Source organism: Macrobrachium nipponense, chromosome 1, assembly GCF_015104395.2.
Source record: "Macrobrachium nipponense isolate FS-2020 chromosome 1, ASM1510439v2, whole genome shotgun sequence".
Lineage (NCBI taxonomy): Eukaryota > Metazoa > Arthropoda > Malacostraca > Decapoda > Palaemonidae > Macrobrachium > Macrobrachium nipponense.
The window spans coordinates 26655497-26672475 of record NC_087200.1 but is presented as its reverse complement, the minus strand read 5'-3'; the positions used below and the strand labels follow the sequence as shown (position 1 = coordinate 26672475).

General features: G+C 37.8%; 1 protein-coding gene across 3 annotated transcripts in view; it reads right to left on the bottom strand.

Moving 5' to 3' along the window:
• LOC135219173 (neural cell adhesion molecule 1-like) overlaps positions 1 to 16979 on the bottom strand; it is a 321850-nt gene that overhangs the window by 12250 nt on the left and 292621 nt on the right. For all 3 annotated transcript variants that reach the window (XM_064255709.1, XM_064255707.1, XM_064255708.1), the window contains 3 exons: positions 14560 to 14744; positions 14212 to 14334; positions 13783 to 13924 (listed from right to left, as the gene is read on the bottom strand). In XM_064255709.1, coding sequence (XP_064111779.1) covers positions 13783 to 13924; positions 14212 to 14334; positions 14560 to 14744 — 450 coding nt within the window. The remainder of the gene's footprint in view (positions 1 to 13782; positions 13925 to 14211; positions 14335 to 14559; positions 14745 to 16979) is intronic.

Sequence of the window (16979 nt, the reverse complement as noted above, 5' to 3'; positions counted from 1 at the left end):
GCTCTTGACGGAGAAGTTCATGTGGCACGGCATCATGAAGGACACTCGGGAGTGGGCAAGAAACTGCATCACGTGCCAGAGTAGCAAGACAGGAAGGCACACTGAATTGGGGATTAGCTCTTTTCCCCAGCCCAGGCGTAGATTTGGACACATCCATGTCGACGTCGTCGGGCCTCTTCCTCCATCCATCTGATCGACGGGTCTATCAGGTGACCTGAGGCCACCGCAGACATCTGTACCAAAGCCCTCCTGACCAGCTGGATCAGCTGCTTCGGAGTGCCCGATGACATCATGACGGACTGAGGATCCACCTTCACGTCAAAGCTCTGGTCTTCCCTGGCATGCCTGATGGGGACCAAGCACCGCACCACGACGTCCTACAATCCCGCAGCCAACAGCATGGTGGAAAGGGTCTACAGCTCCCTCAAGGCTTCCTTAATGGTAAGCTGTCAGGGCCCTGATTGGAAGGCACAGCTTCCCTGGGTCCTCCTTGGTCTCCACACTGCCCCAAGAGCCATCAGCGACCCTTCCCTAGCAGAGAAGGTGTATGGGGAGACCCTGACAGTGCCAGGCGAATTCTTCTCCGCCGACAACGACAATCCTGATATCCCCCTTGCTAGGTTGCGTGCAGCCGCCCAGAAGTTTGTTCCCTACTGAGAGACGTACGTCGACAGGATGAAGCGGTTCCACTCGTGAGCCCTGGACTCCTGCAGGTTCGTCTTTGTGAGGAACGACACCGCCCGCCCGCTCTTGACAAGGCCCTACCAGGGCCCACAACAAGTCATCTGTCGGGTGGGGAAGGCATTCCTCATGTCAATCGGCGGCCGCAAGGACTGGGTCTTCATAGATTGCCTTAAGCCCGCCACCATCCCTGACGAAGACGACCCCATTGAAGGCCCTCACAAAAACCCTGATGCCGCTGGTTCCTGACAGTGCCCCTAAACGTCATCAAGGCCGCCCAAGGAAAGCAGCTGAACCCCCCAGGTCCACTACCAGGGGCGGCATCCTGCTTTCCGGTTACGAAGGGGACACACAAGACACCCCTCAACCAAGGGAATCACAAATCCGAGGAATCCTTCAGCTCCCGGCAAGATTCCGTAAGTCATCCAACAATTCTACATAATCATTGTCTTGGGGGGGAGTATTTGTAAGGACGACATTTGGGCGAATGTTCGCCCTTCCATTGTAAAAATCTGTATATTCATAGGTCCTCTCTTTTCTTCCAGGAGCTAAAATGTAGAGCATTTTATGCCCTTTCTTTTGATGTATACATGTTGGGTATCAGTTCCCTCTATGTAATATTATTCATGTATTTTCGTCTGTGAAGAAACACATTCACAGCGGGGCCCCTGTCTCTTTTGTTTGTTTGTTTGTGCGTGCGTGATGGACACTACGCTTCTGTCCACACGCTGCCTTATGTACACCCTCATTTGCCGAATAAAGTTAGTTCGCTCGCTCTCCTCTTATTACTCAGACCTCACAATTCGACTTGGTGTTCAAACCCTGAAAATGCATTTTTTTCAGAATCTTGTCTTTCGGCATTTTTAATAGGCATTTTCTAAAAACAGTTTCGCTGTGCTATTAATTAATATATAACATTGTCTCTGTAAATTGTGTGTATAATGGTGCATGATGATGTATACTTTATTCAATTTGTGGAGATAGTATTGCAAGGTTTTGAAAATGTTCCCAATGAAGTTTCATAAGTGTGGTAATTTCACATTTGATACATAAGTAAAAAAAGTTTTCCACACTTGAAATAATAATTTATATGAAAAAGATGATAATTATTTTGATCATAGCAAATTCTTTGATTAGACATATTCTCATTTGCTATGGGCCAGACTTGACCCGGCCGAAACAGTTTTTTTTTTTTTTCAAACGCTTAAAAATTAAAAATGCATTTTTCTTTTTTACAAAAAAACTTTTTCTCCATAAATTAATAAATTATAAATATGCAATGGTTTACTATATAAATGTACATTGCACATGGTTAGTAGACTATGTATTAAATATCTGGTGAAATTCAGGAGGTTACATAAACTCTGGAAATGCACGATTTTGCATATATGCTGAAAGCGACTAGAGTTTCACAGTTTCATATGTAACACTCTTCTAAATTTCACCAGATATATAATACATAGCCTACTAACTGGGTACAATATATATTAGTATACACCTCTGTAAAAGAAGAGTTGTTTTTCGTCAAAATGCATTTTTAATTTTGAGCGTTTTAAAGAATGTTACGGCCGGGTCAGGTCAGGCCATAGCAGATGCGACGGTTTTTAATCTTAAGAATTCGCTATGGTCAAATTGACTATTATCTTATTTATATAAATTATGATTTCAAATGCGGAAAACATTTTATCTCGTATATCAAATGTGAAAGTAGTGCACTTATGGAACTTCATTGGGAACATTTTCAAAACCATGCAGTACCACCTCCACAAATGAAGTAAAATATGCATTAGTATTATCCACCATTATATCGACAATTTATAGAGACAATATTATGTATTAATAGTGCAGCAAAGCTGTTTTTAGAAAATGCCGAAAGACAAAATTGTGGAAAAAATTCATTTTCAGGGTTTTAACATAAACTAGGTTCAAACAAAATGCATTTTTTATGAGTATAACACAAAAATGTAAAAAAAAAAAATCGCAATTTCGGGGGCGGATTTTGCCCCCTAAAAATTTTATGGGCCCCAGATATTAGGGTTTGTTTAGGTAATACTAGGGACCTATCAGACCACATTGGTGAAGGAATTATTTGGTTAAAAATTTTTTCCAGGTTCAACCCTTAGATTACCTCCTATATGGAGCTTAATTGGGAACCCTTTTCAAACCATACCACCTTCACAAATTGAATAAGATAAATATTATATTATACACCATTTCATAGAAAATCTGTTATACTTTTATAGTGCAATTAAAATGTTTTCAGAAAATCCACATTTAAAAAGTTAAAAGATGAAATTTGGAAAAAATGAATTTTCAGGGTTTTCACATCAACCTTTGTTGAATCATAAGTACTATATTAACAAAGTTAAGTATATATCATATACCATTAGAGAGGCAATTTTATTTACTTTAATATCATATATAATGAAAGTTTTTGATAAAATGCATATAGTTTAGGAGTATAATGTGAAAATCTAAAAAAAATCATGATTTCATGGTGGCTTTTGCCACCATAAAAGTTTTGCTAGGGGATCCCAGATGTAAGCATTTTTATTTTAGTAATACTAGGGATCTGTAAGAACATATTGGTGAAGGATTTATTTGGTTACAAATTTTCTCCCGGTTTGGCCAGTTCTAATGCTAAAATTCCCTTACTATTCGCTGAGAGATCCTGTTCAGTGAGGATCTAAGTCCATGAAGGTGTCTGAACACCATCCATGAAGGTGTCTGAACACCATCCATGAAAGTGTCTGAACACCATATAACCAATAGAAAGAGTTGGCCATTATTCTGCCAGAGTTTCCCAGACCAATTCTGGATGTTACCCATGTTATTGTTGGTGTTAAGAGTTACCTCTTCACAACACCACATTGCCTGTCGAAACCAGTGACTTTTTCTATGAAAGTTGTAGTACTCCAAGGAAGAACTGAAGAAAGCTCCCACTCAAGAAGCCAATGGAATGACCCCTGGTGTAAATCCATCTAAAGGGAGATGCCATACCTTTCGCCATCAACGCATCTTACCAGATTATTATATGCCCTTCAGGAAACAAGCCAAGGCTTGAGTACATGGTAGATGAGGGTATCATTAAACCTGTTCGTGACGAACCCTCAGACTGCTGTCGCTAGCTTGTCTTAGTACATGGAACAAATGCGTTCGAATCACCATTGATTTCAAGAATCCAACAGCCAGGTACAATGCTCAGCCCACCTGTCCCCCCTCACCATTGTCTAGTATCTGCAGCATTGATCCGAAGGCCAAGTTCTTCACCACTGCAGATGCCCTGCACAGGAACCGGCAAATGCAACTTGCAGAGGAAGATCAAACGTTCACCACATTCATCACACCCTATGGCTGATTCCAGCATTGAAGAGGTCCAATGGGATTTGTGGCCACAGGAGATGCCTACCGCCTTCGAGGAGACAAGGGCTCTGCAAGATGTCGAGAATTGCGTCAAGGTAGTTGACAACAATGAATCCATGAGATATTGATAAGGTGCTGCAAGTTTGGCATCACATTTAACATGTTTGTGGTTGATGCCTCCAGCATTACCTTCTGTGGATTTTGGATTTCCAAAGACAGAATTTCAGTGGACCCAGACAAATTAGCAGCAATCAAGGACTTCACCAATGAACTTGAAGGATCTTCGTTCATTCATGGGGTTAGTGAACCTAGTGAACCAACTGGCCAACTTTACACCTTAGATACCTAACAGCTCGGCCTCTCAGACTCCTCATGAGCCTCAAGCATGCATTTGTATGGACCACAGATCAGGATGGAGCATTTCACCGAGTGAAGACAGCCCTGGCTAGCCCACAAGTTCTTGTTTCCTTTGATCCAGCCCTCCCAGTTATCCTACAGACTGACGCTTCTTAACTCAACAGAATAAGATATGCTCTTACCTTACCTTACCTTACAGACCTTACATTTTGTTCGGGTTGCCCTAGGTCCCTCAGTGTGAGGCACCTCTAATGTCTACCAGAGAGTTGCTAGTACATCTTCCGGTATATTTTGCATCTTTCCAATCTTGGATGGTCTGGGATGCAGTTTAGATATTTGTCGAGCTTATTCTTAAACACATCTACGCTCACTCCTGATATATTCCTCAGATGAGCTGGCAACGCATTGAATAGACGCCTGCATTATCGATGCTGGTGCGTAGTGGATTAATGTCCTGTGTGCTTTCCTTATTTTTCCTGGTATAGTTTTGGGCACTATTAATCTACCTCTGCTTGCTCTTTCTGATATTTTTAGTTCCATGATATTTTCTGCTATTCCTTCTATCTGTTTCCATGCCTGAATTATCATGTAGCGTTCTCTTCTCCTTTCTAGACTATATAATTTTAAGAATTGTAGTCTTTCCCAGTAGTCTAGGTCCTTAACTTCTTCTATTCTAGCTGTAAAGGACCTTTGTACACTCTCTATTTGTGCAATATCCTTTTGATAGTGTGGGTACCATATCATATTGCAATATTCAAGTGGACTACGAACATATGTTTTATAAAGCATAATCAGGTGTTCAGCTTTCTTGTTTTGAAGTGCCGTAACAACATCCCATTTTTGCTTACATTTTGCCAACAGAGTTGCTATTTGATCATTGCATAACATGTTCCTATTCATCATCACACCAAGGTCTTTAACTGCTTCCTTATTTGTGATGGTATCATTATTAGGTCCCTTATATGCATATAGCTTTCTTTCTCTGTCTCCATAATTTATTGATTCAAATTTATCAGAGTTAAATACCATCCTCCTATTTACCTCTGCCCAATCATATACTTTGTTAAGGTCTCTTTGTAGAGCGTTCCTATCTTCATCACAAGTAATTTCTCTACTTATTCTTGTGTCATCTGCGAAACTACTCACTACCGAATCCTTAACATTATTGTCTATGTCTTCAATCATAATAACAAACAGTATTGCAGCTAACACCGTACCTTGCGGCACACCGGATATTACCTTGGCTTCATCCGATTTCTCTCGTCGTTTGCAATAACTATCTGTTTTCTGTGTGTAAAAATTCTTTTAACCATCTTCCTACTTTATCCACGATATTGTGTTTTCTAATTTCTTCGCTAAATATTATGGTCTACTTTATCAAAAGCTTTTGCAAAGTCTAAATAAACCACATCTGTTTCATTTCCGCTTTTCATATTTTTGAATATGTTCTCACGGTGGACTAACAGTTGGGTTTGTGTACTTTTTCCGGGTACGAAACCATGTTTGTCCTTTATTAAACAAATTATTTTTTATTAAATGTTTCATAATATTTTTCTTCATTACCCTTTCATACACTTTCATAATATGTGATGTTAGACTCACAGGCCTATAATTACTTGCCTCTAGTCTTGATCCACTTTTGAAAGTAGGGGTAATATATGCTAATTTGTGCTCATCATAAATCTTGCCTGTATCTACACTTTGTCTTAATAATATTGCAAGTGGCTTTGCGATAGAATGAACTACTTTCTTTAACAAAATAGCAGGAATTCCATCAGGCCCTGCAGCAGCTCCATTTTTAATTTCATTAATAGCCTGCACAAGATCAGCTTTCATTAATATCTATGTCAGCTAAATATTCACTATTTTCATCCCTTACTTCTATATCATTATCTTCATTATCTATTCTAGGGGTGAATTCTCTCTTATATCGTTCTGCCAGTATGTTGCAAATTTCCTTTTTTCATTCGTTAATCTCCCTTCAATTCTCAGAGGGCCTATTTCTATTCTTCTTTTATTCATCTTCTTCGCATATGAGTATAATAGTTTTTGGTGGGGTTTTGCTTGATATTAATAGGGTTTTTTCTTCCAAGTCCCGTTTTTCATTTTCTTTTGATTGTATAATCTTTTGTTCTGCATTTTCTATCTTACTTTTTATTTCTATAAAACTTTCCATGCATTTTTTTCTTTTGCAAGACCTTTTTTCCACTTTCTGATTTTCTGGAACAAGATCCTTCTGTCTCTTGGTATGCATGAATGATGTTTACTTTTCTTCTTCGGTATATATTTTTCCACTATTTTCTCCAATATTTTATATAATATCTCCGTATTTACCCTTATGTCATCACTTACGAAATGTTATCCCAATCTTTGTTTAATTCTTCATTAATTTCTGACCATTTTATATTTTTACTGTAGTAGAAGTTGTATTTTCCATATCCTTCCCACTTTTTCATTTCTTGCTTATCTCTATTTTCACTTGCTTTGGAATGACTGTTAATTCTATGACATTATGGTCTGAAATACTCGCATTATAAACTATTATTTCTTTAACATAATTCATCTCGTTCACAAATACTAGGTCTAAAGTATTTTCCTTTCTTGTTGGCAGGTGATTTATTTGTTGAATGTTGTATTCTAGTAGCATATCTAATAGCTTTTCTAAATTGCCTCTTATCTTCTGCACTACTATTACTCTCTTTTTTATATGTATAAGTACAACCACAATCTCCTATTCGTTCTTTCCATTCTACGAAAGGAAAGTTGAAGTCACCAGATAGGAGAATAGTCCAGTCCTTGTGATTTCTACATATATCATCCAATTTTTCCAACAATTATTAAGTCAAACTCTTTAGTATTAGGAGGTCTATATATTACTATGTTCATCAATTTTTCAGATTCAAATTCTACCGCTATTAGTTCACATTCTGAGTTACTATATTTCTCATATATTTTTCCTTGTTTTTTGTCTTTCCCATATATTGCGGTTCCCCCTTGATTCCTATTTTTTCTATCTGATCTATAAGTTTGGAACCCTTTTATTTGATCATCATTCCCAGTCTCTTGGGAATACCAGGTTTCACTTTATATTCATTATATCTATTTTCTTTTCATTTTGGGTTAGTTCTTCTAAGTACTCTATTTTTCTTTTTGAGTTACTCGTAACTAAACCCTGCGCATTCATCACTATGATGGTTTGCGTGTTTTCTCCTTCATTTAATACTGGTAGTAATAAGGAGTTTTCCCATGTATCTTTCATGGTTCTGGTATGTTGTTCTTTTTTCATTTCCAGAAATTCTGACATTAAAAAATCCAACTTTTCCATAATATTTGATCTTCCCTTCATCTAATTATTTTCATTTTGTGTCTGAATCTGCAATTTTCTCCGTTTTCTGCAATATCCTCTTGCATAATAAATACAGTTATTATCTCTTGAGTAGAATTTCGGAGCTGATGCTTTGAAATTTTTTGCTGACACCTCTGCATATCTCATTGGTGGTTGCTTTTCTCTTTTACCTCTGATATTCTTGATCTCTCTTTATTTGTTTCTTTCTTATTTTGGATTTTATTACTTGGTTGGTTATTTATTTGATTATGATTCATGGCTACAGGGTGCATATATTTGCATTTTTTGTCGAACTTACATCCTTTTCCTTCTTTTAGGTTTTTACATATTTTTGGATGCAGATCTCTGCAATCATCCCCATATCCATCTAAGTATGCACATTTACCATATATTTCATAGTTTTGACATATCTTAGGATGTTTGTAGTAACATCTTTCTCCAAATCTGCAATTCCCTCTTTTCAAAAGGTTGCAGATTTTGTCTTTCTTGTCTATTTTTTCCTCTTTCCCGTCATGTATAGATCTGGGTAGAGCCTCTTCGGGATTTGCTTTTCTGTTGTCATATCGTAATTTATTTCTTCGTAGGTATGCTGCTTTATTGCACCTCATATGTAGTATCATGAGTATCTCTGCATCCATACTTTTATCTTGTTCTTTGTTTTCCTTATTTTTTTCTGTCATTTCATTTTTGTTTACTTCTCTTCCGTTTTCCTCTTCTTCTTTTTCTTCTTCTTCTTCCTCTTCCTCTTCTTCTTTATCCTCAACTATTTGTACATTCAATCTTGATTTAATAACATTGTCTATCCATGATAGACATGTTGAACAAAAAATTCTTGTATCTTTTCTCAAATCTTGTATTACCTCAGCACACTGTGGATGGGTCGGAATGTTGCATGCAGCACATTTTCTGATTAGGTTTTGTGGATTGACTATGCTATACCAAACCTTTACACAGTTTGCATGCTTTTGGCATTCTTTTTCCTAATGCATCAATTAGGATATTCACAAGATTCACCTTATTCATTTTCTTTGTCGGAATATGTTGGTTTATGTATATTTTCTTTATGAGTCTCTTGACCACTTGGATTTTATTTGGAACTTCTTCAATTATTTTCAAGATGTTTTCATTAGATTTGTTCCAGTTTGAAGGATTATATCCTTCTAATATATCTATGAATTGCGTTTTGTATCTTTTTGGTTGATGGGACTGTTGCTGATTTCATAGATGAGAAATGCCAGTTCCCTTCCTGCTACCTCATCGTATTGCGAATCTGCTAAACACGCCAAATTACGCCACCTCTTCCCGCAGTTGGAACTTACTGCCATCTTGTTCTGATTTATAGTATTACACTTGATAAACTAACTTAGAAGACGCTTTATCCTACTATTTTCACACTAATCTTATCACCGATAGGTTAAACTTGTGATATCTGTTGATTAATCTGACTTCACGCGGGTACGTCTCACCAAGCAAGATGGCTACTACTATAGGACCACGGCAATGGAAGACTCCGCTTAGTACAGCATGGCTCATTTCCTCACAGACTCCAAGATGTGCTACAACACATTCGAATTGGAGATGTAAGCCATAACCCAGGCTTTGTCGAAATGCAAACTGTACCTGATAGGCCTCCAACATTTTACAGTGATGACAGACCATTGCCCACTGGTGCCAATTCTCAACCATTACACTCTTAGATGTGGTTGAGAATCCATCTGCAACGTCTAAAGGAGAAAATCTCATCATGTCTGCTCATTGTCATGTGGTGTTCTGGCAAGCAGCTTGGCATACCCAACGTACTGTAGTGTGCCCCAGTCAGCCAGCTCGCACCACAGGACGAAACCGACTGTGTTGAGGCTGGGACATACTTCAGGTCCATCGTCACTCCTCATGAAGCAGCCCAAGATGACAACACCTCGCCCCAGGATGCTGACAGGATTATTCAAGATCATGCTTCAGCGAGGGAGGACCCATTGTACATCCATCTTTGAGACTGTGCTCTCTCAGGATTTCCTACCAATCATCAAGTTACTTAAATTCGTTGCTCCCATTTTGGAAACTATGGGACAGCCTTTCCTCCGATGGTGAGCTCTTACTTCATGGATTGTAGTTCTTGCTGCCATTTGATGCCGCACTCTATCACATATCCATGACAGTCACAGAAGAATAAAAGCCACAAAGCGATAGGAATGAGGCCGTTTACTGTACTGTCCAAGGTTGCAAGCCCTGCCAGGTTTTACAATCCAGCCTTCAGCAGGAACCTCTTCAAAATGATGAAAACCTTATTAGGCTCTTTGAGTCTGTGTCAGCAGACTTCTTCAACGTCGCAGGGAAGTCTTTCCTTATCGTGACCAACAGGCTTTCTGGCTGGCCTGTGGTTGCCCCATGCTACAGTGACAATACTGCCTAAGCATCATTAAGGATCTTCTGCAGATATTTCAGGGAGGTTAGTGTCCCACTTCGCCTCAGGGCAGATGGTGGACCACAATTCACCAGTTATGAATTCAAGGATTTCATGGACCAATGGGAAGTACATGATTTCATTACTACCCACAGTCCAATGGCCATGCCAAGGCCACTATGAAGACTCTGAGGCAGTGGACTCCAGCAACATCGGCTGTGAAGATTTTGACTGTGGCCTCTTAAAGAGTTACAGAATACTCCAAACTTCACTACTCCCCTGCACAAATCCTATATAGCCACCCAATTGGCTTCTGTGTGCCTGCTCATTCTCAGATGTGCCTGCTCATCCTCAGTCATTCTCACAGAAATGGCATGATAAAGCCAAGGATTGTGATTGTTGTGCTGCCGCCAGATCTGCACTTGTACAGAGGTGGTACAATCAACATACATGTCCCCTACCCAGGCTAGAAGTTGGACAGTCAGTCAGTCAGGGTCCAGGATCTGACTTCTCTCTGTTGGGACAAGGTTGGGATTGCCATGAGCCATGGCAGTTAAAGGGTCTATGAAGTATGTCTCCCCAGTGGATGAGTATACTGGAAAAACCCACTGAAGATGGGACTACGAGCGTGAAGGGTGGGAGGAAAGTGTAGATGATATATGTACTCTATATGTAATATGTATTTGTCATTGTATAATGTTTTCTCACCTCCCATGTATATAACATTGTACGTATATATTGATAAGTTCATGTATAGAGAATTGGCAACTAAACAATCATATTCAGTGCCTAGCACTACACCACTCCTCTGCAAGTTCGGTTGCCCACATGCTTTGTCCTTGTTATATTGTAGTAACCTTACCTAATAAAGAACCTACATTTTAGATGAGTTTGTTTCATGTCTCATCCCAACCAACACCAAGGATATTTTGCTCAAGATGCATGACAGAAGCTGTGAGAATTAGCACTCCTGTTGGTCTGCAAGAAATCCAGAAAAATGGGACTGTTTGATACTTGAATACCCTTGGTGCTTCTTCCTCAGCCACAGTTGGAGACCAGAACTTTTGCTTCCTTGAGCATTCCCAAACCTGTACCAAACCAATGAGTCTGATTTTCATCAGAGAATGTACAAGCTGTGGCAGAGTTGCTGTTAGAACCCCATTTCAGCTTGAACACTGCACACCACCCACCCCCGTGTCAAGACATGGTAAAACTGAGAAAGAATGAGAGGAACAAGCCCTGGCTGACTTAAAAGAATCACCCTGGAGAAGGATCGCTCAGACCACACAAGCTCTGGAAAGCATGAACTTTCTGAGCATGGAAACAATACAGGCGCATTGCAAAAACCTCCTGGTGAAGACTGGAAGGAGAACCTTCCTTACTGCCATTACAATATCAATCCATTGAGTGGAGTATGGAAACAGGCTAAGCAAACCCCACACCAAGCAGGTTGTGGAAACCTACCTCTGTGCAACCCTGAGGAGCTTAGATGAGAAGCGTCACTCTGCTCACCACAATCTTCAGACCACAAATGGACCAAATACTTGCCTCGCACCACTGAGATAGTCAAGGTAGGAACCTAACACCCATCAGAGGAATCTCCCTTGGGAGGACTAATGCAACCAGAAAACCCCTTTCCAATGCAGCAATCAATATAGCTAAGACCATTGTAATTATCAGTAACTGCCTCAGGAGATCATGAATGTTTTCTTCCTTCACCAGTTTATACATCTGGAAGACCATGACAGGAGGACTACCTAATCCGGTTAGACTAAACTCCCATGGGAATTTCCATAAATCGTAAATAACATGAAAAATAAGAGTCCTAGCTCTTTTTGTGTTTCAACATAAATGCTATCAAATTCTATGTAAATGTAGTCAACTATTAATGTCTACTGAAAATGCCTTTCAGATGGGTAAACCCCTACACACTACATACCTATTTTGGCATAACAATAAATTCAAGAATAATATCAAATAAGATCAATAAACTCATACAAAATATTTGTGTTAAACAAACACAATCCTCAGTCACAGATTATTATAGTATCTGGCAATACTTCAGTCATCTGTGTTGAAGCTTTAATATCTTCAAGTAGTATATGCCACTTTAATCCTAAATAATCTAAGGAAGGTTCAAGTAACATCCCTTCTACAATGATGCTAGGGGACAACAAGTAGAATAACAAAGTAAACACCTATAAAAGAATAATCCTACAACACTGGCATACAGAGTTGACCAAGGTGGTTCAAGAAATGAATTAGTCACCAATAAAATAAATTCCTGTCTTAGCCTGTACGATAACCAAAATGCCAAAATATTTTACAGACTGCTAACTAAGCTGAAAGTTATTTCTACTACAGGAACTGTTAGGGAGTTTTCCTACGTCTGTCCCCCATTCCTGGCAATCATTCCCAATAAATACTATCTACACTAAATATTCAGAGGCGCAGTTATCTGCAAATGTAAAGTAGCACTGAAGGTAAGCAACAAATAATCTGATATCCAGATGGATCATCATTTTTTAATAGTGCATGTTTTCAATGTCACCCCTTTTTATCTTGAAAAAGCCTTACGGCTGTATTAGTGTTGTGTATAATTATATGGAAGCTCAGTAAGATGTGGCAGTTACAAGCCTCACTATCCGTCAGGTGGTGTACAGAGATCAGCAACCTCATTCTAGTGCAGTAACATTTAGAAGAAATTGGCCGTGATGGTGCTCAGGTAACTGCACAGCACTCAAACAGCACCAAACTACAGTATTATGCAATAAATTTGCATCTACAATGCAGCTCTCACATTTGCTTCTCAACTCCCTCTCCTTCATGACATCTCAAGTAGATGGATTTCACTAGATTAAATTACCATTTTCCTCCCTAGCTGCCATCCCTTCCACTCCTGGTTGAATGCTCAACTTTGCTAACATTAAAATTCTATGCTTGATGTCAACTATTTAACTAGTTGAGTTAAAGGTTAGTGTCTATTAAGCACTGAGGTAAAGCTCTTAATAATCAGTATTTCTTGATGTTCCTAGTAACTTCTGATTTAATAATCAGTCCTCAATGTTACCTGTAACTACTAATACAGTATATGTACTATATATAACTCCCTATAAATCAGTGGGCATTATATGTGTTAATGGGGTTGAAAAATCTGTCTACTTTCGTTCATTTACCGATCTCACTGAGAAAAAGAAAATTAAAAAAACTAGAATGGAAATTATTTTCTAATCAGACATGAAATTAGTGACAATTTTATCTAAGAGTCTTACTTTACCAGCCATGTTAGAGCAATAGGACTTTATATTATCCCCTACCCACATGAAGTCCCTTCATCATTTGTGGGATATGGATAGGGGAAGACATGGGATAGAGTATTTTGTCCACAACAACACTAAAAAACCCAATTACACACAAACCAAAAGAAAAGCAGTTGGGCAATTTATGTTTTTTGCTTAAAGTGATACATCAACATTACAAATGTTTCACCCTGTACATAAATATTCACACATCAACTAAAAGTAATTACCAACACACAAATAGTACACACACAGCCTAATACCCTTTGGAATCAACCCTTAGGGAAAAATTGATGGAAGGAAATGTGAGATTACACAAATATAATTGTTGTTACCTTTCTTGAATTCTGTGGCATGAGCGAAGGCCCAATCATCTCCAGCCTTCTTGTACTGAACTTTGAATCCCATGATTGGCATGTCTGGATGATTCTGGGCATCCATCATTAAGTGCAAGGCATTCACCTCTGCTCTCATTACCTGTAGGAGTTATGATTTCTTTTCTTTTACAACCATTTTGAATAAAAAAGAATGTCTTAACTCTGAAAGTTTTTTTTATATGGAAAAGTACTGATATAGATTCCCATAAAACTTTTGCCCTCTTTCAATCATTTGTTTTAATTTTTTCAATATTTGTCTCAACCTACACATTTTCAACAAAATTTCAATGCAGTATTTATCCCTCCTATGTCATAGTCAATTACACGTACGTATACTTAATATTTCAGAGCAATTCACTTAATTGTGTATTCATCCCTCTTGCTTACCTTCAGAGTTGGTTTAGCCGGCTTAGATCCCCTCTCCAATATGATTACTCTTTCCAAGGTACCGAGGTGGTTCTCCGCAATGCACTCATAATCTCCAAACATATTTGGGTCCTCAACAGTTAACTGGGAAAATTGTATAAATTGGATTACTCTTAAGGAAATGTGGAATATATGGAGGAGGATTACTCTTAAGAGATCATGGAATCTACAGAAGAAAGTAACTTGTGGCACTGCTGTAAGTTATTATGAATATAATGCAATTCACAAAAAAATTAATATCTGCAGATAATGGTGTTCAATATTAAAAAAAATGTATGTTTGGTATGCGTGTAATCATTATGTATTTACCTGTAAAATACTCTTGTTGGGGTAACTGATGATTTGCACTCTTTCTGATGGCACTAGGGTCTGCTGGTCCTTCATCCAGGAGAAATTGGCCTTAGGCTCTGCTATAGCCTCACAAGTCAGGTTTACTGTGCCACTCACATAGCTGTAGGCCTGGTCATTGTTGTCATTGCTAGAACGAGGTTTGTCTGCGGAAGTGGAAGGGAGAGAAGGAAAAGTAATAAGAAATACACAATAAAGTAAAATAGAATAATTTCTTATACCTTTCAGTGACGTTCATATACTAATCTATTTGCTATGTTAAGTATGTATACGGATATATGCAACATTTTCCAACCGTATGCAATATAGAGTATAGTAATAGTATACATAGTAAATGTAAATCTTTTTGCATTTCATTTCTACCTTGAAGCATATTACTATTCCTTAGAAACTTACAGGTACTGTATTAAAATGATGATTACCTGATTAAATTTATTCATAGAGAGGGCTATCATATGTTATTATGAATAATCCAGTGTTAGCATTCATACTAATCCAGTTTATCAAGTGGATCTGGTCACTTGATCTATATATACATACAGAGAAATACGTATCCTGAATTACATACAGTAGTGTACTATTATAGCATGGCGTCTTAAAAAAAAAAATTACAGGTACTTCCTTGACCATTTTGTATTAGTTTTCTTAATTTGAAAAGTTCTAAATTTCAGTCCCTTCCCCATCCTTCAAATAGATTCTGAATCTGAATACTCTAGCTAACAATAATACAAGATACATCTATAGAAATGATTAAAGACTTACAGAATTAACAAAAGACTGACTAGTAACATTCTATATGCTTACTGCTTTTCAAGTGACAGTCCAAATCAAAATCCTATTTTATTTTTTAAATTATGGTAAACTTCTGGCTGTAGATTTAACAAATGAAAAAAATGTTCTGTGTATAGACTTGATAAGCCGACACTCGTTACTTACATGACACATTACGTATAAAGACATGTCGCCATTTAAATACATTTCAGTTATGTACTTTTAATTACTCCTTGCTTTTTTTTAGTCATATGTGAATTAATCTCATTGTACTTAATAAGATTCTGCCTCCCCATATTTTACAATCTTTCTACATGATCCTTAAGGCCTTTGAGCAAATGCACAGGTTCAGAAAGATTTACAGGAAAGTGACTGCTCTAACCTTCCAAACTTCATATATTGCTATTAATATTTAAGTTTTATACTGCTATTAGTATGTATTAAAGTTTTGAAACTTCACTTGGATTCTGGCCCACCAAATGCTTTGAATCAAAATTCTGTCGCAAAGCAATGTGATCTATCCTCAGTAGGTTAGGTAGGCCAGTTGATTCTATTAACAGGAAACTCATACTGGTGACCCACCAGTACGAGTTTCCTCTTAATAGAATCGACTGGCCTACCTAACCTACTGAGGTTAGATCACATGCTTTGCGACAGAATATTGCATCCTCTGATGTCTGTATGCACGCTAAAATCTAAAGCTTGGGCTAACACAGCCTTCTGGAAGAGTCAATATTTGCTTATGGCTTCAAACTTCCTCATATATGAACCATTGTCTAGCCTAATAACATTACAGTAATTTCAGGTGATGCATCATCCATTCCCTTAATCATTTCTAAAAGTGATCTTCAAGATTTTACTGCTTTCATATCTCTTCTTTCCAATTCTTGGCCACTGACCTTCTACATCTACCTAAAGCATTTGCTGTTAATTTTTTTTTAGCACAGAACACCCACAAACGCAATTAAAACACTACTAAACTCACTGAAAATGCAGAAAAAGGGCATACACATTTGCCATGATTTTTATTTAAGACCGATTTTTGAATAAAAACTAAGCAGTGTGGCAGTAACATAACTCAGACTACAGTACTGTTTTTTTTATTTTGTGTATTTCCCTTCGGAATAGTAGTCCCTTATTGTTTTCAAAATTTATCAAATATAAATTACTCACTTATGGGAAAAAAGTATCAAAATAACTAAACAGTGCTGGCTAAAATTATAAACATATTGTGTAATTTACATTTTTTTTTTAGGTTTCAGTTGTCTTTTGGTGCTTTGAAGGTAACCTTTGCAAAAAAAAAAAAAAATGATTACAACCAACTACACTCACGTACATGTATAATTATTTTCATATTCAGATATGGTTTTTATATGTAAAGTTTTGACTATTCATACCTCACACAAGTTTCTTCCACCTCCCACTCCTCTTACCATTTGCACTCATCTGAAAATACTCTTTCTTTACTTGCTGAATGGAATCATTTGAAAATATGTACAACAGAGGTGGCCAAACAGTCGATTGAGGCGTACAAGTTTCCTGTATCACCAATCTCATTAGTTTGAGGACAATCATGTTCAACCTATTGCTAATGAGAATTAACTGCTTTT